The sequence below is a fragment of the Aethalodelphis obliquidens genome, unplaced genomic scaffold (assembly GCF_003676395.1).
Source record: "Aethalodelphis obliquidens isolate GAN/ISIS:26980383/991018 unplaced genomic scaffold, ASM367639v1 scaffold18, whole genome shotgun sequence".
Taxonomy (NCBI): domain Eukaryota; kingdom Metazoa; phylum Chordata; class Mammalia; order Artiodactyla; family Delphinidae; genus Aethalodelphis; species Aethalodelphis obliquidens.
The window spans coordinates 13,539,130-13,563,212 of NW_020837962.1; the positions used below are offsets into that span (position 1 = coordinate 13,539,130).

A 24,083-nucleotide genomic window follows, 5' to 3' on the forward strand; every position below is an offset into this window, starting at 1 on the left:
GTGGGGAGGCTCCAGGAGCCTCTGTCGGCTCAGGTGTACTTGCTTCCTTCTGGAAGAAGCCAAGAGCGGTGTCCTCCACTGGGACCTGGGGAAGGACCCGGGGTCTCTTCCCCAAATTGTGACAGTCACCAAACCCGTGCCTGGGTTTCACCTTAAGGGGCTGTGTCATCAGCAGTGGCCAAACCTTTGCCCTCCAGACTCAGCTACAGCCTGCAGCTCAGAGCCTAAGACCGTCCCTTAAGGGAGGCTCTTGGGGGCCTGGTTCTCCTGACGCCCTGGTGGCAGGACAGGCAGAGGGAGCAGACGCCGGTGTTGGCAGGAGTCCTGGGGCAGTTGAGGTCACAGACGTGCTCTGTGTTCTTCCCACGGTCCTTTGCCCGTTGCCCATTCCCTGCTGGAGACAATGAAGGCTTATTTTTACATTTGAAACTGCTGACCATGGATTCTGCCGTCCGTCTGGGCGGAGCTGTGGGGAGAGGCTGTAAGAACGGCCTGTGGGCGCGGGGTGGGGGGGCCACGGGGCCACCTCCCAGCACCCTGCATCTGTGTGCCTGAGAGCCCTGAGACCTGGGCGCCAGCGGGGCCAGCAGAGTGGGGCTGGAGTGTGACGGGGAGGGTACCCCAGGCAGGGCAGGCGGGCCTCGGCTGGGCACAGACCCCCTTGCCCTCTGCTCCAGCAGTCGCTCCCCCCACATCCACACCAGGTGCCATGCCACGGAGCCATGGCCCCAGCTTTGTGTGTGGTCCCCCTGCACGGCGCCGCTAGGAGACTGTTCTCCTGGCAGAGTCTTCCTGAGAGATGGTCCCCCCAGAGCGGACACATGTTCCTCGGGCCTTTTCCTTCCTCCATTCAGGAAATGCCCTCAGTGCCCCCACGTACCCCACCATTACCGGTTGTACGGTGAGCAGTGCACCTTGTGACTGAATTCTGGTCGGGAAACAGCACTGACCAGGAGACAGCAGGTCGTGCTGCTGCCCGGTGCACAGGACACACGGGAACTGTGAGCAGCCTGTGGGGCCTGGCTCATGGTTGAGCCACTGAGAAGGTGGCGCTTGAGTTGAGATCTGAAAAGGGGGGAAGGAACCCCGGGGCACCTGGGGGAGAGTGTGTGGCCAGGGCAATTACATGGGCCTGGAGAGCCGCAGGGCAGCCTATTTTGCTGGACCCATGGGAGGCGGGGAGGAGACAGGGTCGGAGAAGAGTGGGCAGGTCCCACAGGGCTCCGGCACTCTGGGGTCTTGGTTGGGACTGCTTACGTGGGAGCCCTGGGGGTCTGAGTGGAGAGGGCGGACAGAGGGGGCCAGAACGGAGAAGGTCTGGACTTTGTCCCTGCCATGAAGCAGATAGGATTGACAGATGGTTTGAGGTGGGATGTGAGAAATGAGGGTCAGACACAGAGTTGCCATGTCTGGCCTGAGCAAGGCCAGGGCTTGAAAGAACCAAAGTTCCATCACGGAGACGAGGGAAGCCGAAGGTTTGAGCCGAGGCTGGCATTGGCGGTGGCCGTGGAGCCCCTGGGGCTGCTGGTGTCTGCAGGGGGATGGGCCCCTCCCCGGCAAGACCTTCCTCTCCTGCTCACCTCTCCCTTTTGGTGACAGGCCCTGCCCTGCCAGAGGCAGCCCGCTGTGATGGAGCCTTCCTCAGGTGTGCAGAGGCGGCCTCAGGATACCCCTAGTGCACTGAGCCTGTGGGACAGAGATGGGAGCCCTGGCTCTCTAGTTGGACTAGAGGTTCCAGGGCTGGCCAGGAATACAGTTTTTGTGGGTGTTCCTAATACTTTTTCTTCTCTTACACATACTGAGGTCCGGGACAAGATGCTTTCTTGCTCTGGAAGTCTCCCCCTGCAGTTTCCTCCGTGTGCTGGGAGGAGGCGCCCTCAGGGGTGTCTGTGTGGCTTGTGTGCACGGCTGGGAGCTGCTATGTGGGTGGCTGACGGCCCGCTCTCTGCAGCCTGTGCACATCTGGCGTGGTGCGGCTCCACGTCAACAGCTGGCTGGAGGTGAGCTTCTGCCTGCCCCATAAGATCCACTACGCGGCCACGAGCCTTATTCCCCCCGAGGCCATCGAGCGGAGCCTGAAGGCCATCCGGTGAGTGCCAGCCCCACGCACACCCTGCTGGGGCCCTGCTCTCCTGTGTCCTGAGGTTTACCAAGTACTTGGTTCCAAAAATCGTCTTTTCCTCTTCCTGCCACAGAAATTGGCAGGTAGGGCGCTGCTGTTTACAGAGTAAAAATACACGCTTTTGTGTCCAGTTTTGTCTAGAGATGACCACCCCAGGTTCCCCACGGGCCCTCTCAGCACTGCCTGGCCAAGCGGGGCGCTGTGCTGCGGTCCCAGACGAGGACCTGGGCAGGGCTGTGGGGCTGAGCATCGTGGCAGGGGCCAGGAGCCAACCACAGGAGACGTTATGTCTTCATGGTGTTACTCACCGGACCTCCTGCTCAGATCAGAACTTGTGAGATCTGTTTCTTCATGTCACTGATTTCCTTCAAGGAAAGCGCTGAGCCCAATCTTCTGCCTCCCCCTCCTCCATCAAGTCCTTTGTTTCCTTAAATGTTTTTTAACCAGAAAAGGAAATCTGGGTACATAACAGAAAATGTTGAGACGACAGAAAGCAAAGCACTGCCTGGTCCCTCCTCCCTCCCCAGGCCTGTGCGCCGCCCCGGGCTTCCTTGCTAAGTGTATTTCTAGGTAGCTCTGTTCATAGTCTGCAGTGGGGATTTTGCTTTTCCCATATTTGGGACTCTTTTCTTAGGAAAGATTCACTCGTTTTCGAACGAACATTTGCTGGGCAATCCCAGAGGTGGGATGGAGCCAGGTCACCCGTCAGGCCTTCCTCAGTTTTTTCTGTGGGTGATCCTTGCAGATTTTTAAAGGCCTCAGGGCACAGCACTGTCTTCCGCTTCCTCCCCGGCCTCTTCTCTGCAGATGCACACCCAGGGCAAGGGCCTGGGGCTCGCTGGTTGTGATGACCCGTGTCTCTGCCCCACAGCCCGTACCACGCCCTTCTGCTGCTCAGTGACGAGAAGTCCCTGCTGGGCGAGCTCCCGATTGACTGCTCCCCAGCCCTGGTGCGTGTGATCAAGACCACGTCTGCTGTGAAGAACCTGCAGCAGCTGGCCCAGGACGCAGACCTGGCCTTGCTGCAGGTACCCTGGGGGCTTGAGGAGACACCCTGGGTGGGCAGGATGGGCAGCAGGGAGGGGCTGGACGCATCACAGCTGGCACCTCAAGTCGCCTCCCTAGGGCCTCCATCCAGCCGAGGGCTGCTGCGTGGCCTGCTGTGGTGGTGGGTGGATCTGGAGTCTGACCTGGGATCAGGCCTCGGGATTGACTTCCTCCTCTGTGGAGGGGAGGGAGCAGTGAAACTGTGGCAGAGGAGTGAGGCCATCGTGGTGCCAGGTGACGGGGCCGCACAGGACCAGAGCCAGGGCTGGGGGCTTGCAGGGTTGAAGCAGGGGTACGCAGGGTGCCTTAGCCCACGTGGGAGCCATGCAGAGCCAGCACCAAACCCAGTGGCCTTGATTCCCCACGCCACGCCCCACGGGCACACAGGCCTGTGTTTCTGTGCAAGGTGCCACCTCCTTGCCGAGCCACGTGCTCGTGAGCTGCCCTTTCTGATCAGATGGGGGCCCCTTCTCCCTGGCTGTGGATCTGGTTTGAACCTGGGCGGGGGCTGGGGGCAAGGAAAAGCACAGGGAGAAGTTGAAGGCCAGGGGCAGGGGGCCTTCCAAGCGACAGCCTGAGGGTGGACTCAGGGTCTGGAACGGGGCACTGTGTGACCGCCAGGGGGCAGCAGGGCCTGGCTCAGGGACCAGCGGCTCCTACAAAGGCCAAGGGTGGAGCACCATGAGGCAGGCCACCTAGGCCCCTGCGAGGCACCTCCAGGGAGCCCTTGGCCTTTGCTCCTTAGCACGTTAGGGGAGCTTGTCTACCAGGCCTGACTCTCAGGCCATGTTCCCCAAAGCAGCCTTTCTGGATTCTTTCGTCCCAAATAAGCCCTTCCCCCATCTCTACCCCATGACCTCTGTCCACCCCATCTGAAAGTGTTTATCAGACTCTGCCTTTGTGTTTCACATGGGCTCCTGGACTGCCTTCCTAGCACCCATGAGACACAGAACATTTAACGCGATAGCTGTTGTGTGTGTACTGCGGAGTTTGTGTTCTGACCAGTACTGGCTGATCAGCAGATGCCTGTGAGTGTGCAGCTCTGAGGGGGTGACCCTCACTGTCCCCTGATGCTGCCCAACGCGGAGCCTGTTTGGACACTGTGCCTCACAGTTCCCCCAGACACAGACAAAGCTCTGATGATGTCCCCTTCGCCTCTCCCCGGCCTTGCCATGGGGTCCCCTTGCTGTTTCCTTCCATGCCCCTTCCCGCTGAACCCGGTGCAAATCAGGGTTTGCCGCTGGTGTGGTTGTGCAGACGCCCCCTGGGGCCCAGCCCTGGTGGTTGACCTTACCAGCCTCTAGGACTGCTGCTTCCTGCAGCAGACCACCTAGCGGAGGCCCCCGTGGGGAGGGAGGCCAGCGAGCCCAGCTGGAACCTCAAGCACAGGTGTGAATGTCACCAGATGATTTAAAATCACTCATGTTCCATCCTAGGCAAAAAAGCTCTGCAAGTATTTTGAGGGTTTTTTGTCATGATGAAATTAATATATTCATATAAAAATTCAAATATCATACAAATTATAAACAGAAAAAGAGAAAGTCCCCATAATCCCATATCCTAGTGGTAACCTAGATTCCGCCAAGCTTTTTATATACATATTAACACATAATCTCTGAATAATCTCTGAATAAAATTAGGATCACACATTACTTGTGATTGGGTGAACAGTGGCCCCGTAGACCTAATCCCTGGGACCTGTGAGTGTGACCTTCCTTATGTGGGACTTTGCAGATGGGAATAACGCCCTTGAGACAGGGTGATGATCCTGGATGATCTGGGTGGGCCCTTCTGAGAGGGAGGCAGGGATGTGACCATGAGGCAGAGTTGAGACGTGTGGTCACAGCAACTTGGAAGCAAAGAACAGTCTCCCTGCTGACAGCTTGACTCCAGCCGGGTGATCCTGATTTCAGACTTGGGGACTGCAGAGGGCGCTCTGGCTGCAGAGAGGTGGGAGGTGGAGCCCATTGGGCGAGGGTGGTGGCAGAGATGGAAGGAAGGGGGCCTGTGTCCTTTAGAGCCATCAGCACTGGACTTGGGCTGAGAAAGAAGAGGGTCAGCGATGGAACTGAAATTTCTTCTGTGTTTGATCTGGCTGTGGCACTGGAGGCCCTGTTTGCCGAGACGAGGTAGAGGTGTCCCCGGCACTGTCACAGGTGTGCATGCACCCTCAGAGGCGCTTGGCCGTGGTGCTGCAGGATGAGCGGTGCCCGTTGCCGTAGTCTCACCCTGGCTCCCTGTCCTGTCATCATGGTGTGTGTGTCTTGAGAGTCAGGGCAGCAGGACAGTGGGATGTTCTCCAGGGATGAGTGTGTGGAGGGGGCAGGTGCAGTGACCCACATCCACTGTCACGTGGAGCCCCGTCTCCGTGCTGGGCGCCGGCTGGGCTGTGGGCTGGCCTCTGCTGGGATGTGCAGCCAAGCCCCTTGATCAGCTGGACTGGCCTCATCTCGGGTGCCCCAGCGTCCCTGTGCTGGTGCCAGCCAGGACGGCTCAGGGACCAGTGACGGAGAGGCTTGTGGCCATGAGCCAGGGGGCTGCGTGGGTTGGCCTCCCCAGCATTGTCCTCCCGGCCCTCTGCCCGCAGGTTTTCCAGCTTGCGGCGCACCTGGTGTACTGGGGCAAGGCCATCATCATCTACCCGCTGTGTGAGAACAACGTCTACATGCTTTCTCCCAACGCCAGTGTGTGTCTGTGAGTCCCCCTGGCTGCCAGAGCCCAGGGCGCCCGAGTGGGCAGGGGAGTGGCTGGCAGGGCCGGCCAGGCGGTGCTCCCCAGGTCAGCTGGGCCCACGTTCCAGTTCTGGCCTGGTCCAGCCCTGCATGGTACCCCTAGTCTGTGCTCTTCCAGCACCTACGGCCTCCAGGAAGGGTCTGCGCCTGCCTGTACCTGCCAGCCAGTGGGTGCTGCACGGGGCACCTGGTGGGAGGTCAGGAGCCTTGGCCTTGACTAAGGGGCTCATAGGGGCTGTGGTGTGGGGAAAGCATCTGGGTTCTATCCTCATTGCACCCATCCTGGCCCACCCACCAGGCTGCGCCCCCTCCTGCCCACCACAGGCTCATGGCGAGGGTGCAGACGCCTGAATGGTGGGGAGGTCTGCTGAGCTCACGGACCCTCACCCCCTGTCCCCAGGTACTCTCCGCTGGCTGAGCAGTTCTCACGCCAGTTTCCATCTCACGACCTGCCGTCTGTCCTCGCTAAGTTCTCCTTGCCGGTCTCCTTGTCAGAATTTAGGAACCCCCTGGCCCCCGCTGTGCAGGAGGTGAGTGTCAGGAGCTCAGGGAGCCCAGGAACCACCCACCTGGGTCAGTCCCTGATCCCAGGCTCTCGGTGCTGCCGTGCTTTTAGCCTTGGTTTGGGGGGAGGTGCTTGCTGTGTAGGTGGTACCTGCCCTGCCAGGGTGACCAGAAGCCGTGTCCCTGGCTAGGCCGCCTGCAGACACTTGAGCATTGCAAGTCCCTCCCTCCATGGAGCCCCCCTGCCCATGGTGGGCACTTCTTAGGGTTAGAATGCAGGTAAGAGGCCCAACTGGCAGGAGCTCGGTGACCTCTCCTGGGAGGACAGAGCCACTTGGTGCCCCCTTCTGGGCCTGGGGATCCCATAGTTGGGGGACGCAGAGGGGATTTTGTTTTCACTGAGTCTGGTCCCTACACTCCTACTCCCTCCCCTGCCTGCCACGGTCCAGGTGGCCACAGGGTCTGTGGGTATAAGTCCTGGGCTCACTGATCCCCAGAATCTCCTCATCCAAGGGGTCCTGGGTCTTGGTCAGGGCGAGAGGCAGGCAGGGTGCTGGGTGTGGTGGGCTGGCCCCCAGGGAGGGGTGAGACGTGTGGAGCGAACTGGTGAGTTCTGCGTTTGTGGCAGGGTTGAGTGTAGCCTGGATCCGAGAGGCTTTGCCTCCTCCCCTCCACTGCAAACCTGGGGCTCTGGGGCTCTGGGCAGGGCCAGGTGGGACAGGTGTCGGAGATGGGTCTGGGTGTTCTCAAGGCTTTGTCTTCAAAAGTAAAGTATTTGCTTTAATAAGTGCCAGGTCTGTTAGGCAAAACCAGTCCTTAAAAGCTTAAAAGGGGGCTTCCCTGGTGGCGCAGTGGTTGAGAGTCCACCTGCCGATGCAGGGGACACGGGTTCATGCCCTGGTCTGGGAAGATCCCACATGCTGCGGAGCGGCTGGTCCCATGAGCCGTGGCCGCTGAGCCTGTGCGTCCGGAGCCTGTGCTCCGCAAAGGGAGAGGCCACAACAGTGAGAGGCCCGCGTACCGCCAAAAAAAAAAAAAAAAAAGCTTAAAAGGAAACCCTTTTCCTCCTCAAGTTGTGAATGAGGAGGAGACCCTGTTGGTCCGCTCATTTAGATGCCAAGCGTGACTGTTCTGAATGCTGTCTTTCATGGCACCTTTGGTTTCCAGGAACTGTGCCAGGTCGTGCCAGCTGAATAAAAGACACACTTTGCATGTTCACCCTCTCCCCTCCCCAGCGGAAGCTTCCCAATGGTCCGGATGGCGGGTGGCTTTTCTAGGCCAAGCCCGAGGGGCCCGGATGGAGCCAGTTCTGGTTCTGCTCAGTCCCAGGGTGAGGCCACCTGCCTTCCATACCTACTACTTCAGGCCCAGAATGTGCTCAAGTGCTGATGAAGTCTCTTAATATAATTTTTATTTATTTAAATTGATTGATTTATTTATTTTGGCTGCGCTGGGTCTTTGTTGCGGCACGCAGGCTTAGTTGTGGTATGTAGGATCTTAGTTCCCCAACCAGGGATCGAACCCGGGCCCCCTGCATTGGGAGCAAGGAGTCTTTTTTTTTTTTTTTTGCGGTATGCGGGCCTCTCACTGCTGTGGCCTCTCCCGTCGTGGAGCAACAGGCTCCGGACGCGCAGGCTCAGCGGCCACGGCCCACGGGCACAGCCGCTCCACGGCACGTGGGATCCTTCCGGACCGGGGTACGAACCCGCGTCCCCCACATTGGCAGGCGGACCCCCAACCACTGCACCACCAGGGAAGTCCGGGAGCAAGGAGTCTTAACCACTGGACCACCAGGGAAGTCCCTCATAATTTAATTATTTTACAATCCTTTTCAATTTTCTTTGGTGTGACTGGGTCACATATGCCCCTATTTCCATGCCCGGTCAGCCAGCCCCTCCCAGCAAGGGACCCCCAGGGATGAGCAGGTGGGTGTGTGGGTCTGAGGACGTGGACGCCATGTGCACACACACCCCCCACTCACGGCTGCTGGAGCACCACCTGCACAGGCTTCCCAGTCCCTGGGCAGGCTTTCAGGTTGACCCAAGGGGAGGACTTTTTTGCTGTCAAGGCAGCTGCCAGCAGCCTCTTTCTCAACAGTGTCCAGGGTCCCCACAGAGGCCAGTGGGCTGGGGAAGAGGAGGCAGAGCAGGTCCTCCGCGTCACAGGTCCTGCTCCTCAGCTCTGGGCAAGAAAGGACAGCCGTGGGCAGCCCGGGCGTGTGATGGAGCAAGGGCAGGTGTGGCCCCGCTGCCTCCTCTGGACGGGAGTTGGGGTTGCAGAGCGGCTGGCGGCTGGGCGCTCCCTCTCTTGAGGTGTGGGGCCTCACCCTGACCTCCGGGGTGACCTGGGGGTCATGTCTCAGGCCTGCCCGTCCTGCAGACACAGCTCATCCAGATGGTGGTGTGGATGCTGCAGCGCAGGCTCCTGGTCCAGCTGCACACCTACGTTTGCCTGATGGCCTCGCCCAGTGAGGACGAGCCCCGCCCCCGGGAGGATGACGTGCCCCTCACCACCAGGGTTGGCGGCCGCAGCCTCAGCACGCCCAACGCCCTCAGCTTTGGCTCCCCAAGTAGGACCCCCTGCCCAGGGCATCTGTCTGGTGGGGGGTGAGCACCTTGGGCACCCTTGGAAGAGGCAGGCGGCCAGGAGGCCCAGTTTGGGCGCCTCAGGGAATGACCACAGCACCTTCACAGGGCTGCACTCGAAAACGTGCACACACAGTGTCCGTGGGCGGCTGTGTCCCCGAGGACGCCACTTCGCCCAGCTGGGCAGCTCTCCCTCGGGGAGGTCCCCTCCCCCGCCTCCCTGAGGACAAGGCTCTACCTTGCTGAGTCAGGAGCAGCCTGGCCCAGCCTGGGGTCAGAGCAGACCACACCCCGTCCCTGGGAGGACCGTTGAAACCTCCATGCTCAGGGCCTGAGGAGACAGTGACTGTCATAGTCCCTTTTCGAAGGAGGTGTTTTGGCCACGGTGTGCCCCCTAAGGCAGCAGCCCCGAGCCCCAGGTCCTTGGCTTGGGGAAGACGAGGGGCTGGAAGGCTTAGGGGGAGGCACCTCCCCAGGCTAAGGCAGGGCCTTGGACATCAGGCTCAGTGCTGGACCTGCCTGCCCAGGGCTCCTGTCTTCTGAGTGGGTGGGACGGGTTGGATGACCAGGCTGGCCTTGGGGTGAGGGGCTGCTCCCCAAGGGCACAGCAGTTATTTCCCAGGTGGGCGCAGGTGACTCGTGGGGTTGGGGGCAGCCGCTCCCTGACTATGCCCGTCCTCAGCCAGCAGTGATGACATGACCCTCACCAGCCCCAGCATGGACAACTCCAGTGCAGAGCTGCTCCCCAGTGGGGACTCGCCACTCAACAGGAGGATGACGGAGAACCTGCTGGCCAGCCTGTCCGAGCATGAACGGGCAGCCATCCTCAGCGTGCCCGCGGCACAGAACCCTGAGGACCTCCGCATGTTTGCCAGGTAGAGCAGGGGCCACATCTAGGGACAGGACAGAAAGTGGATCTCAGCTTAAATCCCGATGGCAAACAGCCCTCACTGGTTGAGGTGGCGTCTCCAGTACACAGCCGTCGCTACCTGGCACCTGCATGTGGGGGTCTCTTCTGTACTTCCTGGGTGTTTCTTGTCACGTCTTGGGAAGCAGCAGCAAGTTCTTGTCCTCATGGGGATCGGGTGGGGCCCTTGGTCTCCACGCCATAGGTGACACAGACTTGTCACACCCAACCCTGAGTTGGGTGCACTGGGTGTATGGTGTTCTGGGAGCGTCAGGTTGTGAGGGACGGAGCCCCCAGCCGAGGTGCCCTAAGAGCCACAGCAGCATGAAGCAGAGACGCTGCCAGCTGACCCTGCACTGCCCTCACCTCCGTCAGGGCACTGAGGCAGGGTGACATTTCAGGGGCCACGGTGGGCAGTGGATCCAGGGCACTGCTTGGAGCAGGGGCCTGTCTGAGGACCCCCTCCTCCCGCCAGCTCCGTAGTTGTGCTCATACCCACCCTCCACCCCCCAGGCTCCTGCACTACTTCCGCGGCCGCCACCACCTGGAGGAGATCATGTACAACGAGAACACGCGGCGCTCCCAGCTGCTCGCGCTGGTGGACAAGTTCCGCAGTGTCCTGGTGGTGACCACCCACGAGGATCCGGTCATCACTGTCTTCCAGGCCCTGCTCACCTGAGCTGGGGCACCGGAGGGAGCCTCCCCCACCCCAGGCTCCTTCCCTCCCCATGGGGCCCCTGCTCTCCACATCCTCACCCGCCTCCAGTCCTGGAAACAGCCTCAGGGGCTCTGAGCTGAGAAGGTGAGGCTCGAGCTGGGAGAGTGTCCAGGACTCTTGCCTCGGAGTGAGGCTTGCATGCTGCCCACACCAACTTGGCCCGTATTTCTCTCAGAGCCCCGCTCCCCCTCCCGTGTTCCCTGGGCCTGGGCCGTCCAGAGCTTCAGGTCCGAGGGCCTGTCCTGGCCTGTATGGCCAGCACTGGCCGCCTGCAGGCACCCTTCCCTCCAGCTTGCCGGTGCCTGGCCCGGCCCCTCCCCGCCCCCCACAGTCCTGTGTTAGCCACCAGGAGGCCATGGCCAAGCGGTCGCCCCCGTGCCACCTGAGGCACGAGGACCTGGGCTAACGGTGTCCCGCAGCTGTCTTAGCTTCCCCTTGGCCAGCGGGGTGGGTGGGGTGGGGAGAAGTGTCTGCACCGCTGCTCCCCACACACGGCTGCCTCAGGCCTGAGGAGGAAGTGCACCTGCTGGCCCCGGGTCCTCCCACAGAGACGAGCTGGCCACAGACAGAGGCTCCGGCCGAGACACAAATGACAGTTTTCTATAAACACAGCATTTATTTCATTTTTAAACAATTAAAAATCCTCATCCCGGCTGGCCTTTGCTCTGGCCTGTGTGTTCCGCTTGGCCGCTCTGTCTACCACACTGACCCAGGGGCTGCCCTGCACATAGAAGCGCAGGGGCTTCAGGGCCCACTCTCCTGCATAGCCGACGCCCACTCGGGCTGCTGCCACCACAGCTGGCTCACTGGGCCCCAGGGGGCCCCGCTCCAGCCACACAGCCTCGTCTGTGGCCAGGTCCCGCTGGTCGAAGCTCTTGTCGATGGCCAGGGCCTGGCACAGCTTGGAAGGACCGTTGCAGAGCTCAAGGTCTTTGAGGGCTCGTCCAGCAACACCTTTGCGGAGGGTGTGGCGAAGCTGCCGCATGGCCTCCAGGCCCCCCAGGGGCTCCAGCGCTCGGAGCAAGACACATGCTCCATCCCCTGTGGAAGAGATGAAGCCTCCCAGGTTGTCGCCCCACTACCCAAGGCCCGACCAAAGCTTTGGGGGTGACACCTGTGCTCACTCACCATCCAGACCCTCTGCCTGCCTCCCCCTCCCGCACACCTGCACCCACAAGGCACCTGTGCTTCCTATGGGCACCAGCTGGGGAGGCATGGAGCTCCCTAGCTCCCTCTGTGAGGTCAGCAAAGAAAACCCCAGGGTCCCCCAACCACCCCCCGCACTGGCTGTTGGGGAAGCTGGAAGCCTGGCTTGGAGCAGCCACCAGTGTGCACAGGACGCAGGTGAGCCCCACCCTAGGATCCAGTGCGGAAACTGACAGAGCAGGAATAGCCCCCCACCTCCGTGGGGTCCCCTCCCCAACCAGTTCAGGCCACTTGTGGGACGGCAAGCAGACACCCAGGCCCAGGGATTCCCTCGAGAAGACATCTCTGTCCAGACCCCCTTGGATTCCTGGCTGGGGACAGTGATTACTCCCTGCGCCCTGGACAGAGGCGCCCGGACCCTCCAGCAAGGCCACTGTCCTGGGACACCTGCTCCCCTGACTCTCAGCCCACCCACTAGCTGGGAGTCTGACGGGCTCAGCCTGAGGCGTGGCCAGGCCAGTCCCTCTCTCAGGCCTCAGCCGCACAGGCCTTCCCATCAGCACCCAGGAGCTGGCCTCCTGCACAGCCAGCAAGTGTGGGGGTGTGTGCAACCAGACGTCCCTTAACCAGCCAGCTTTCAAAGCACTTCAGGATGTGCCCAAGGGCACCTAAAGCCTTGAGTTTTAGTCCCTCTGTGATTCCCGGGTAGCTCCCCTCACTGGCCTCAAAGCTCTCTCTGGTTCCATCCTGAACGTAGTGAGTACCACCTGCAGACAGGTCTGGAGGAGTAGCTGACCCCTCCTCTCCTGGGATGCACCTGAGTCCAGACTCCTGACGAACAGAACACCCCTACCTCATCGCACCAGGCCTCCCCATCACCCCCCGCCAACCCCGTCTGCCTGCACCAACCGCGCAGCCCCAAGTCCCAGTCTCTGCACGGCCTCCACCCCACAGGCAAGGACTGTCTCAGCTGCCCCTCTCCCTCACTCCACCTGGATGACCCTTGGCCCTGTCTGTACCCATGTGGTTTTCAGCTCCCCTAACCTCGACATTCCTGGGGCATCCTGGTCACGTCACACCACCTCCCACATCTGCTCTGTCCACTGTACCCGCAGAAACTTGGGCTCCTCCCTTTCCTCACTGACTGCAGCCCCTTGTCCAAGTGCAGTCTCCTCTCACGTGAGGGGTTGGTTCTAACGCCAAAGAAAAGCTCAGCGACCGGAATAAGCTCTGCGCCTGATAACAGGGCCCTCAGGGGCAGTCCCTGTCACTCAGTTTCACACAGCACCTGCCTTCTGCTGGGCACAGGGCCAGTCGTGGATTCCCTGTGTCCTCTGGCCCTGTGGCTCTGGCATCAGGCATCCCCAGCTGTCTATTCTGGGCAATCACAACTCACACGTTAATGGAATCCTTCCACGTGTGTGACCGGCAGCCCCTTATTGTCCTCGAGCCTTCATCTTGCGTCGGCAACGGGAAGCTTGGCAGATGGACGCTAGGACCGGCTAGCCAGAGTGGGCTGGGCAGACCACCCCCCCACCCCCAACCCCACCCGCCGCTGCTGGTCAGCAGCGGCTCTGGCAAGACGGTGCTGGGCACTTCCTTCCCAGCACAGAGCACTCAGAAAACACAGCTGCCTACCCACGAAAGACCCAGTGGGTCCCCAAGGTGCATGGACCCTCCCGGGAGCTTTAGACCAGCATCTCTCCCATCGGCACCACTGACCTCTGGGGCCATGATTCTGTGGAGTTGGCCGTCCTGTGCATTGTGAACTGCTGAGCATCCTCCCTGGCCTCCACCCACTAGAGGCCAGGAGCATCCCCACAGATGTGATGACCAAAAATGTCTCCAGACGTTGCCTAATGTTCCCCAGGGTGGCAGTATCATCCCCAGTTGAGAACTGGCCCAGACCCCATAACTGGCCGCCTGGCGAGGCTCCTGCCTGAGCCCAGCTCACCCCAAATCGATCTCACTCTTGTTTCCCCACATCAGCCCCTCCCGAGTCCTCTCTGGGCCGGCAGTGACACCAGCACTGAGCTCTGGGGCCAGCGGTGGGCTCGTGAACCCATGTGCTCTGTGTTCAAGTCAACCCATGACCTCTATTCTGTGGGGCCCCCGGCACCTCTAACCACCATCCGTGCAGCCAAAGTTCCTGAAACCCTCGCCTAGCCTAGCAAGGGAACCCCCTGCTCAATCACCTAGCCAACCCGGTCCTCCCGGGGTCTGCCAGCTGAGGGGGCTCTGCCCAGGCCTCCTGCTTCCCCAAGCCCCAGCACCGCTCACCTTGGCTGGAGACATTCATGCAGAAGTACATGCCATAGATGAGGTACACATACAGCGTCCCTGGCTTCATGAACATGCCGCGGTTGCGGGGGGTCTGCCGGCCGCCCCTCGAATGGGCAGCTTCATCCTCTGGCCCCAAGTATGCCTCAGTCTCCACGACGCGGCCACGGAGCTCTGTGCCATCATCCAGCCGTCGGACCAAGACCTGCTCAGCGTAGCAAGGAGCCGAGTTCACTCCATCCTGACAGTCCACAGCCTGGACTCATCTCCCCAGCTCAGGGTGTACAGGTACAGGACACCCAGGTACAGCTGGCTCTTCCCCACCATCCCCTCCATCCTGCTGGACCACTGGACCACAGGCCCTGCTCACCAAGTGTCCTGTCCACAGGGTGCAGCCATCTCAGGCCGACCAGGGCTGGGCTGGGCACCAGCACTAGTGAATTCTCACACTTCCTCTCAGCAGGGTCCCCTTGGACTTAAAGCTTAGCCTGGGGCCGAGCAGTGTGAAGGGCACAGGGCCCTGCCTGGGATTCCAGAGCCTGTGGAGCCCCCTCCCCCTGGACTAACTGCAAAGGACCGTCACACTCAGCCCCTACCCAGCCAACTCTGAAAGCAGCAGGACCAGCAGTGCCCCAGGCCTGGCCCACAGCCCTGGGGGTAACGAGCTCCACAAGGAGTGGGTCAGCGCAGGCAGCAGGCCAGGAAGGCAAGCCTGGCGACGGTTGCCTCGGACAGCACCCTGGGCAGGGTGGGTACAGGAGGGAACAGAGGGCCCAGCCGAGGACAGGGCAGGGGGCAGTTGTCAGGGGCTGTCCCCAGAGGGGTGGGTGCTCTCAGGCCAGCAGAGCACCTAGGAGAACAGAGTAGGCCACAGGAGAGCCAGGCAGGGCCTGCAGAGCACTGAGTACCCCGGGAGCTGAGTCCTCCCCAGCCTGGAGCCCCTCTGCCCTTCGCCACGCATCACCATGGTACGGCCCCAGGAATGGCCAGAAGTCATGCCCAGTGTCCGGAGCCCCAGGTCTGACTCAACCAGGGTTCACAGTGGAGTTTCAGGGGCCAGCCACCTCACCAGGGCTGTCCCTAGCACCTGCCTTGTCCTTAGGCCAGAGCCTCAGGCAAGTTGGACGGCCAGGCCACCATGCCTTAGCCCACGGAGCTCAGTGTCTGCAGCCAGGGTCAGTGTTGTGGGGGCAGGGAGGGGTGTGCTGGAGGCTGGACTCGGGGGTAAGGGTTAGAGGAGGCCTTCCTGGAGACAAAGCCCACAAATCCCTATATGTGTGCACAGGCGGGCTTGGCCAGAGCACCTCAGATGAGGCCTCCCTCCCATCTTCCCAGGAGATGAGAGGGAGCATTCCCTGTCAGCCTGACACCTCCATGGGGCCTGGGGAGGAGCCTCCCACAGCCCTTTCCTCACTGTCTTCTTTCCTGTCCTGAATTTCACTGATATCATTTCCAGATAGCAGATGGTGGTTGCCCCTCACTCCCATTATACACATCTCCTCCTTGCTGGTGGAGGGTCCCGGGAGAGGCAAGACCCTTCTCAGCTGAGAGGGTGACACAAGAGTGGTCTGGGTTGTCATGGCAACTCATTGCTCCTTGCAGTGACCTGCTTAAGGATGAGTGCATGACCAAGGCTGGTCAAGAGGTCTGTGAGGACATCCACTGAGGGGTAATGAAAAAGGGTCTCCACCCTAACCAAAGGCACATACAGGGTGAGACTTGCCCTTCTCTGCTGGACATCGCCCTGTCTACCCTCAGGCTCAAACAGGCGTGATGCGAGCCTAGGGGAGCCTAGGGGGAGACTGTGACACACTGAGGCCCTTGGGCCCTCTACCTGATGCTGGACCCACCTGCCCCATGTGCCTTTTCACATGAGATCATAACCTCTCCTGACTTAAGGTGCTTTTACAAGGACCTTCTGGCCCTTGCAGCTGAAAGCTTCCTCATGTAACAGACTCTGGTCGCTTCTCAATGAGGTCACACTTTAGGTCACACTCCACTAGCTCACATTTTAGGATCTCTTCCTGGCACCAATTTTCTATTAGCCACAGAAACTGACTCTCCTTGGCCATTTTAACCTAAAAGTAGGCTCACTAAAGGACACAGGGTAGCCATGGAACCTCCAGGAGGACCAGAGAGCCAGGCCTAGCCAGATGGTACTCCAGATGGATGTGGCCAAAACTCTGCTGCTGCGGCACATGCCATGTACACACAACATGGTGACGGGCTCCACCCGCAAGGGCCCTGGGCGGTCCTGCTTCCCACCCCAGAACTTGGAGCTGCAGGGGCTGCTGGGAAGCCAGCTCCGGCACTGTGAGCCACTGTGGGGAGAAGGAGGCTGTCCTTCATCAAGACAATCCCGATGCTGGGCAGCCCGTAGGCCATGGCCTCAGCTGCCATGTGTCTACAGCTGCTACACACATAGACAAGCTCCAGCAGGGGCACTGACCGTGTCAGGGGACGGGGCAGGCAAAAGCAGCCCCTCACAGACAGGGGGGCCAGCCTTGACCGTGGTCCTTGTAAGAAACCTGCCCTGAGGGCAATCCCAGGTGGACCAGGGGTAATGCTCCCACAGCCCCAGGGGGAAGTCTAATGTTGTAGCTGCCCCGTCCTCACTGCCCAGAGCAGGCAGGCACCCCTAAAAACCTCGGCATTCTTCCCAGCTGACCCTGGACCCAGAGGCTGCCCCAGATGACTGAGGTGAAGCTACCCAGGAGCAAATGTGGGCAAAGCGGCTGACTGCACGCGGCCACGCAGGGCCAAGTCAGGGACGTGAGCCCAGCGGGGAGAGGGCTGGGGCCCACAGACGCTGCACGGTGATGACCCTTCAGCAGAGGCCACGCCGCTACATTTCCATTACCTGTCCCAGAAATGCCCGTGCCAGGGAGACGGCAGGCTGGTCGAAAAACTCTGATCCCAGGCGAGCAGGGCGGCCCTTTAGGCTTGAGAAATAGATGCTGCGCTGGGGGCCGAGGGTCATGGGTGGCTCCAAGCGGGGCTCCTTGGGGGAAGATGTGCGGGTCCCATCTGGCGGGCTCTGATGCCGCTTGGCCTCCAACAGTCGCTGCTTTTTTTGCCCCATTCTTCAGGAAAGCTGAAACGGGAAAGGACAAGATAAAGGGTCTGAAGAGGAGAGGACAGATGGTTGTGCAGTGAAGTCGGGAGCTCAAGGACTCATTCAACTGCCTGCCTGTCTCCTCATATGCAAAAAGAGGGCAACCAGCCTGTGCAAACAGAATGCCATACTTGAGCCATACCTGGCATGCTCAGCCCTGCGCTGGGACCCAGGAAGACTTGGGAAATGACGGCACGTGAAGGCAGGCTGGTGGCAGCAGTGACTGGTAGCCACTCTGCGGCACGTGCCATCCACAAGCAGGAGTGGCAAAGGGCTGCAGGGCCTGGGGAGGGCACAGTGGCACCCAAGCCTGGGACAGAAGGGCTGCTGCCCTCTGATTGCCACTCATCACGTGGTCTCCAAATGAACTTCTGAGCTTCTTTCTGGAACCCTTCCCTTTGCACCTGCCCCTAACCAGGCATTTTAAAACAGCTGTGACCTCAGTGGGGCCTGGCCGAGGAACGGATTGTGGGTCACTGTGTCATCCACACCCCTCCCCAATGCTGGCAGGGCTCCCACTGTGCCAGACCCCTCTTAGAATGGCCCAGAAGGCCTGACACACGCACATGGGTGAGCACCAGGCAGACTGTCTACTTGGCCCCATCCCAAGCGCTCAGGGTATGACCCCCAATGAGTCCCCAGCTGTCCTCTGTCTCATGACCCAGGATGTCAGAATAAGGATAAGTGAGGCAAAAGTGAGGTGTGAGGAATGAGGAGGATCTGCCGAGACCCGCACACTGTCTGCCTCCCACCTGCTGCCACAGGGCCTGGGAAACCTGACCACACACCCTTGGCCGTTCGGGGACCAGCTGCTCTCCAAGGAAAGGAGCAGCAGGTGAGCACTGGGGCCTGGAAACACCCTCCTTAGGGGCTGATTCTCATACCTCCCTGGCATGTGACAGACCCGTTATTTTTAGCATAAGTGCTGACATTCTATGTTGTCCGGAGCCGCAAGCCTACTGAGAATGGATGTTGATATGACCCTGTCTGCAGCCAGGCGCATTTGCCAACACCCACCACAGGCTGACTCCAGGACGCTGCGGCCCCTGTTCTCCACCCAGGTTTGGCCCCCGGCCTGCCCCGAGGCTCTGGGGTGGCGCTGGGTCTCTGCCCTGACCCACCGTGGGCAGTGGGGGTCGGCTCATGCAGATGCCCTGGGACTGAGGCTCAGAGAGGCCTTGTCTCCCCCTCTGCAGACCTAGGATTTGAACCTGCCTCAGAGCCTCAGGCTGAAGAGTGGGGTGACCCTGCCGTTGCACCCAAGGGTGACCACTGCCCCAGAAAGTGACCTAAGGTGTCTGTGCCTCTGTTTCATCTGCAGAAAGGGAACCAACATTGTCATACAAGATGGTTCCGAGAATAAGATGAGAAGCCGGGTAAGCACTTGTCTGGGTACAGCGAGCGCTCACCAATGTTACGAAGAAACGCAAAACCTGGGGACAAGGGTCACTTCCCAGGCTGGGCCCAGCCAGTGGAGGGCAGAAAACAGCAGCCTGGATGGGGACACCCAAGGGACCCGCCAGCCCTCCATCAAAACCTGGGCAAACAGTGGGTTAGTAAATAAAGGGAGAGCATTTATCCGTGTGGGACAGACACTGAAGGGAGGAGTGTGGGGAAGTGGCCCCTCGAGGCAACCCTATGGTCCATTTCTGCGGCAGGCGGGCTCGGGGCAGGGGGCGTCTGAGCCAGGCTGAGCGCCCAGCACGTAAGCAGGAAACCGGTGGCGGGCGCTTCTCTCAGACCTCACTGGCGACCACGGGCAGGGCCTCGGCTTTGTTTCTGGCAAATGGAGCAGCCGAGCCGGCCCAACCCCGCCGTCAGGCGCTCGTCTGGGAACTGCAGACGCCTAGGGGCGGCCCGTGCGCACATTACTGGCTCCCACTCAGGGCTCACTGCGGTGGCGGTGCGACTCTGGGGGGCCTGCCCCCGAGCCAGTCCTTCGGCCGTGCGTCCGGCGAGGAGCACGCTCACCTGGGCGCGCACTCACCTGAGCCCCGCGGCGCGCGGGCAACCGGCAGTTCCGTCAGGGATCTCGAAACTTGTACCTGCCGGCGCGGAGCCCAGCCCGGCGCGGAGCCCAGCCCGGCGCGGAGCCCAGCCCGGCGCGGAAAGCACCCCACCACCCACCCGGAAGCGCCGCCGGATCCGGGGCTGGAGCTGGCGCCTGCGCGGAGAAGGACGGAAGCCCGGCGGGGGTAGGGGGCGGGCGCAGGCGCGGATCCGCCCCGGGGGTGGGGCCGGGCTAGCGATCGGAGTTCCCCGCTGTCGCCTCTGCCCCGCGCCCTACCTCCCATCCGGGACAAAGGCCCGGGGCTGCTGGGACAGTTGTGGTGTGAGGAGGGGGAGCAGGCAGCTGGGGTGGAGGGAAGCCCTCCGCCCCGCGCCCCTCCCAGTGACATGCCCCCCGCCCCACTTGCACCCTGGTCCCGCCGCAGCCGCAGCGCTCACTCCACCTGGTGACCTCCAGCTGGTGGTCAGACCACCAAGAAAGAGGCTTGGTCCCTGTGAATCTTGACTGGGCCCTAGAGGGGCCCCGGCTGGGGGTGTAGTGGTTTGGGGGTGCCCCAGACGGTTCGGTGGGGTGCGCGTGGAATGTGCGTGAGGGGGGTGGTGTCGGAGCCCCTGGTCCTTGGGACTGCGGAGGGGCATTACTTGCTCCATACCTGCGGAGCATTTGGGTGGAGGGGACAGATAGGGCGGGGGAGTGGGCCAGGAAGACTTTGTCCTGGAAGTGGACCCAGGCCTTTCTGGAAGCACCACCACTCCCATCACAATATGGATGGGTCCTGGGATTCTGTGTCTGCAGTGGGGCCCCCACCTTTCCCACCACGGAAGGATGCTGAGGGGAGCCCGCCCAAGTCCAGGGGTGGGCCTGCTGGAGCATGGCCAGCCTCCTGAAGAGGCTGAGGTGAGCAGGAGGGCTGTGGGGACCCAGGAACACCCCTCCTGCAGGGCAGTGGCTGGGGGCAGTGTGAGGTATGCCACTGCCCTTTGGGGCAGCAGGGGGAACGCCCCTGCCCTGGACCATGTCCTGAGCTGTCTGACTTGTGTCACCCTGGCCCTGTGAGGGGTACCCGTGGGGCCTTGGAGAACAGTTGGGCAAAGGATGGTGTGTGTGTGTGTGTGGCGGGGGTGCTGGACGGGCCACGTGACTGGGGCCCTGGGATGAGCGAGTGTGGCACCTGGTCTCAGGGCAAGTCCAGCTGGGGGAACCCTGGTCTCCAACTCCTCCTCCTCCTCCTTGGACCAGCCCAGGAGCTCAACTCCAGCCCAGGCCCAGGCCCAGCTGTACTCCCCGCTCCGCCCAGGGCCCCAACCAGGACTTCCTGCGGAGGGAGGGGCAACAGCCTTTCAGCTCCTGCCGGAAGCCACCCAGCTGTCTGCGGCACTTTGTGCCGCTTCCTTCCGGGGCTGGGCGGTGTGTCGTCAATGAGTGCTTGTGAGGCGGGCCTGGATGTGACTCCCACCCCTTTCTTTCCTCCTTACCCGCTGCAGCCATTCTGCCCGAACAATGACTCCCCCTCCTGCCTTCCTGTGTGCCCAGCCTCCCTTCCCTCCTCCCTTCCCCCCTCCCTGCTCTGGGAGGGAAACTGAGGCTACAGTTGGGCCACTCCCCCTGGCGGGGGCAGGGGCAGGGTGGGTGCAGTTTTGTATTCATTTTCATTTCACAAATAGTGCATGGTCCTTGTAGAAATCATGGGGAGTCCACGCATTCCCAAAGGGACATCTTTTTCCCAACTTGAAGATGAGGAAAGAGAGGCTTGGAGGACAGCCCAGGAGGAGGAGGCAGGGCTGGAGCCAGCAACCCCTTCTCCAGATGTTCCAGCCTGAGTGCAGGGCCTTGCACAACCTCTGCCCCCCCTTCCCCCCACCCCCCCCCCACTTCCTGGTTTGTGGTCTGAGGCTCCACCACAGGCTGGAAGTGGTGGGCTGAGCATTCCCGCTGTGGCCTACAGCGCAGGCAGGCTGGGGGTAAGAAGGTGGTCTCGGTGGGAGGAGGGGCCTGGGGCCTTCTCTTCTCAGCCCCAGAGTGCCCTGCTTCTGGGCTGGGAGAGGCTTTTTGGAGGATGTCCATGGAGGATGAAGGTGAGGACACCCTCAATGCTTTGAAAGGGGCCAGTACTGGGGTGAGTTGCTCTGTGCCCTGCCAGGCCTGCCATGGCCTCTGGAGGAGCCGTCAGACCCTGGAGCCTTGAGAGAAAGGACAGCGGCTCCACCAGCCACAGAGGCCAGCACTGTTCCTACCCAGCACACTGTTCACTGTCCTTCTCTCTATGTAGGGACAGCTAACACCATGAAAGGGGCAGCACCTTCTGGGGGTGACATCTCAGTAGGGCGGCCTCTGGGGCCCTCTGCAGCTGACGGGTCCTGGGGGCTCGGAGGCTCCTTGGGCAGAGCGAGCAGCTGTGGGCTGCATCTTCCTTTCCTGGGGCTGTGCTGCCAGTGCTGCCGGGCCCTGAGGCCAGGTACTTAAGGGCCCCCCTTGCCAGGCCCCAAGACATGGAGAGGGGCAGCTGCCTCAAATAGACAGTGACTTCAGGCCCTGGCTGGTCTGGCCCACTTCTGCCTCTTCCCCAAATAGCCAGGGGCTGGTCCTGGGCCCATTCAGGCCCCCCAAAGCTCAGGCTGGCCTGCTGAGCTGATTCCAGATGGCTGGTGGGGATTGCTCTCAGTGGTCAGGACTGCCACCCCCTCAGGTCCTAGAGTGAAGTGTAGTCAGGGGGTGCTCCAGATACTTGCCCATCCCCAGTCACCTGCACACATACTGGGCAATTGCAGCTGATTTCTGGGGTTTCCGTGTCAGGCCCTCCTCCACTAGAACACAGGGCAGTGGGCCAGGTGTGAGACAGAGCACATGTGTGTGCACACACGTGTCCCTGTGGACTGGGTCCAGGCCTCTGCTCATACTGTCCTTCTGATACCCGGGTCCTTGCTCAGGAGGCTCAGTGGGCTCAGAACCTGGGGATTCCTGGGTTTGCCTGCCAAGGTGTACTTGGGAGCCACACCTGTGAGGGGCAGGGGTTTGCAACAGAGGCTGCTGGGGTCCCACTGGAGCTGAGAGGGTCCTTTGGAGGTAACCTGAACGAATGAACCAGGGGGAAGCCACTTACCTGTGACTGGACACACAGACCACCCTCTCTGGGGAGGGGGTGTTACTTGGGGCAAGGCAGCTCTCATTCACTGAAGGTGACTCCAGGTGGGGCGGGGGTTGAGGTGGGGGGGACTGGGGGATGGGCACCTGTCTCAGCTGTGAGCCAGCTACGGCTATGCTGCTGGCAGCTGGGAATGAGTGTCTGGGTCATGGAGGGGGCCTGGGTACCCTGCAGTACCCACTGCAGGAGACCTGGCGGCACTGGATGCCTGGCCACGGCAAGCTTTGGAGGTGAGCCCAGGCCCTGGACTCCAGAGATGACACCACTGCCGCTGGCCCTGCCAGCCCAGGCTGAGCGTCCAGGTGGCGGGGGTCGAGAATGCCAGGCATGGAGAGACTGTCCTTTCTGTGGGTGAGAGCCTGGCATGGGAGGGGTGGCAGTGTGGGCAGCCAGAGCCCTGAGCATCGGCACTGGGCAGCCTTCAGCCTTCTTCTTGCCTTGTGTCCCCAAGGCACTTGTAGTCACCACCCCACCCCGCAGTGAAGGAGTCCTCTTGCAGCCCCTCCAAAGCTTCCATTGTCTCCCTCTACCTAGGAACTGTGTTGATATACTGAGTTCGTAAATGACCCGGAGTGTGCAGGCACCACTCTGCCCTGAGGATGGATGAGGAGACAGTTGGAGGATTCTGTCCCTTTCCCAGGCTCCTGGGCCAACGGTGAATTGGCTGTCACCTCAAGTTGTCTACTTTCTGTGTAGCCAAGGACCAGGGCTTTGTCTGCGGTCATACCCTGGGCATAGCTTGCTGACCTGACCGTGGCAGCACCTCTGTTCAGAGAGGACCACTGCCTCCTGGTCCCAGACCAGCAAAGGGCCTGTGAAGACACACTTGTGGACCCTCCAAAGCTGGAGGGGCTGGGCCTCATGTGCCTCAGTATTCTGGTTCCCAGCAGAAGGGTCCTTAGGACACCCATGGTCCCAGTTCTGCTCCCTACGGGGTGGAAGTCTGTGCCCCTCCACCACTCACAGCTCCTGGTCAGCCCTGCCCTGCTATTGGCACCCCCTCCCCCATTCCCGGGTCTTTCTCTGGTGATTGTGCCCCACCGACTCCTGCAATGTCAGGAGAGAGGGAGAGGAATGTTGGAAAACTCCCACCAGCGGCCTCAGCCTACAGCAGATGGGCCATTTCGTGTTCGATTCAGGGAGTGCAGGGATGGGCCCACAGGGCTGGTGGGTGAGCCCTGAAAGAGGGAGGAGCACAGAGTGGTCGCCGGAAATGGTGCTGCCGCCTCTGCACCTCTGCTCCAGGGGTTCCAGCCTGGCCTGGGAGTGCCTGTTGGGGGAGTAGGGATTCAGCGGGTGGGGAGCACAGGGGCCCCGGGAGGAGGTCACTGCTGTGATCCTGCCTTTGGTGCGAGTGCGACTGAGTGTGCATCAGTGGTTGTGTGCACGTGTGTAAATGGGTGAGAGTGAGCATGGAGGTGTTACAGTGTGTATATGCAGAGGTGTGTGTATGTGAGTCTGTGTAAACAGGTGTGGGTAAAGGAACACGTGGGCGAGCATGAGTGTGAGTGCGTACAGAGCGTGTGTGTTTAAGTGCATGAACGCAGGGGCATGTGTGTGCGAGTGAGGCTCCCGTGCGGCTTAGGGTGAGAGACTGGGCAGCGCGGCCTTCGGAGGAGGCTGGCGGTTCGGTTTACGGTAGATCCAGGGCCGCCTCCCCCCTCCCCCTCCGCACAGCGCCCCCCGCCCACTTCTCAAGCACAAGTCAAAGCAGAATAAGGTCAGGACTCACTCGGAGTCTGGGAGCGGCTGACGCTGACCATCAGGTTCGGTC

The 24,083-nt window shown here is 61.2% G+C and overlaps 2 protein-coding genes across 8 annotated transcripts in view; one reads left to right on the forward strand and one right to left on the reverse strand.

Annotated features, from left to right (window-relative positions):
- Positions 1 to 11,268, forward strand: part of NPRL3 (NPR3 like, GATOR1 complex subunit) — a 33,154-nt gene extending 21,886 nt beyond the window's left edge. For 5 of the 6 annotated variants that reach the window (XM_027118067.1, XM_027118070.1, XM_027118073.1 and 2 more), the window contains 7 exons: positions 1,952 to 2,089; positions 2,994 to 3,150; positions 5,757 to 5,863; positions 6,302 to 6,431; positions 8,785 to 8,974; positions 9,673 to 9,865; positions 10,411 to 11,268. In XM_027118067.1, the coding sequence (XP_026973868.1) occupies positions 1,952 to 2,089; positions 2,994 to 3,150; positions 5,757 to 5,863; positions 6,302 to 6,431; positions 8,785 to 8,974; positions 9,673 to 9,865; positions 10,411 to 10,576 (1,081 nt within the window). In that variant the 3' untranslated portion in view covers positions 10,577 to 11,268. The remainder of the gene's footprint in view (positions 1 to 1,951; positions 2,090 to 2,993; positions 3,151 to 5,756; positions 5,864 to 6,301; positions 6,432 to 8,784; positions 8,975 to 9,672; positions 9,866 to 10,410) is intronic. The other variant, XM_027118069.1, reaches the window with a different exon arrangement.
- On the reverse strand, positions 11,212 to 24,065 carry MPG (N-methylpurine DNA glycosylase). Of its 2 annotated transcripts, none has more exons than XM_027118075.1 (4): positions 24,042 to 24,065; positions 16,902 to 17,135; positions 14,042 to 14,246; positions 11,212 to 11,656 (listed from the first exon to the last, which is right to left on the reverse strand). In XM_027118075.1, exons 2-4 carry the CDS (start codon positions 17,121 to 17,123, stop codon positions 11,250 to 11,252), a joined length of 834 nt encoding a protein of 277 aa, XP_026973876.1. In that variant the 5' UTR covers positions 17,124 to 17,135; positions 24,042 to 24,065; the 3' UTR covers positions 11,212 to 11,249. The 2 variants fall into 2 exon arrangements, with proteins under 2 accessions (XP_026973876.1, XP_026973875.1); XM_027118074.1 differs by lacking the exon at positions 24,042 to 24,065 and adding an exon at positions 19,144 to 19,236.
- Positions 24,066 to 24,083: the final 18 nt, after the last annotated feature.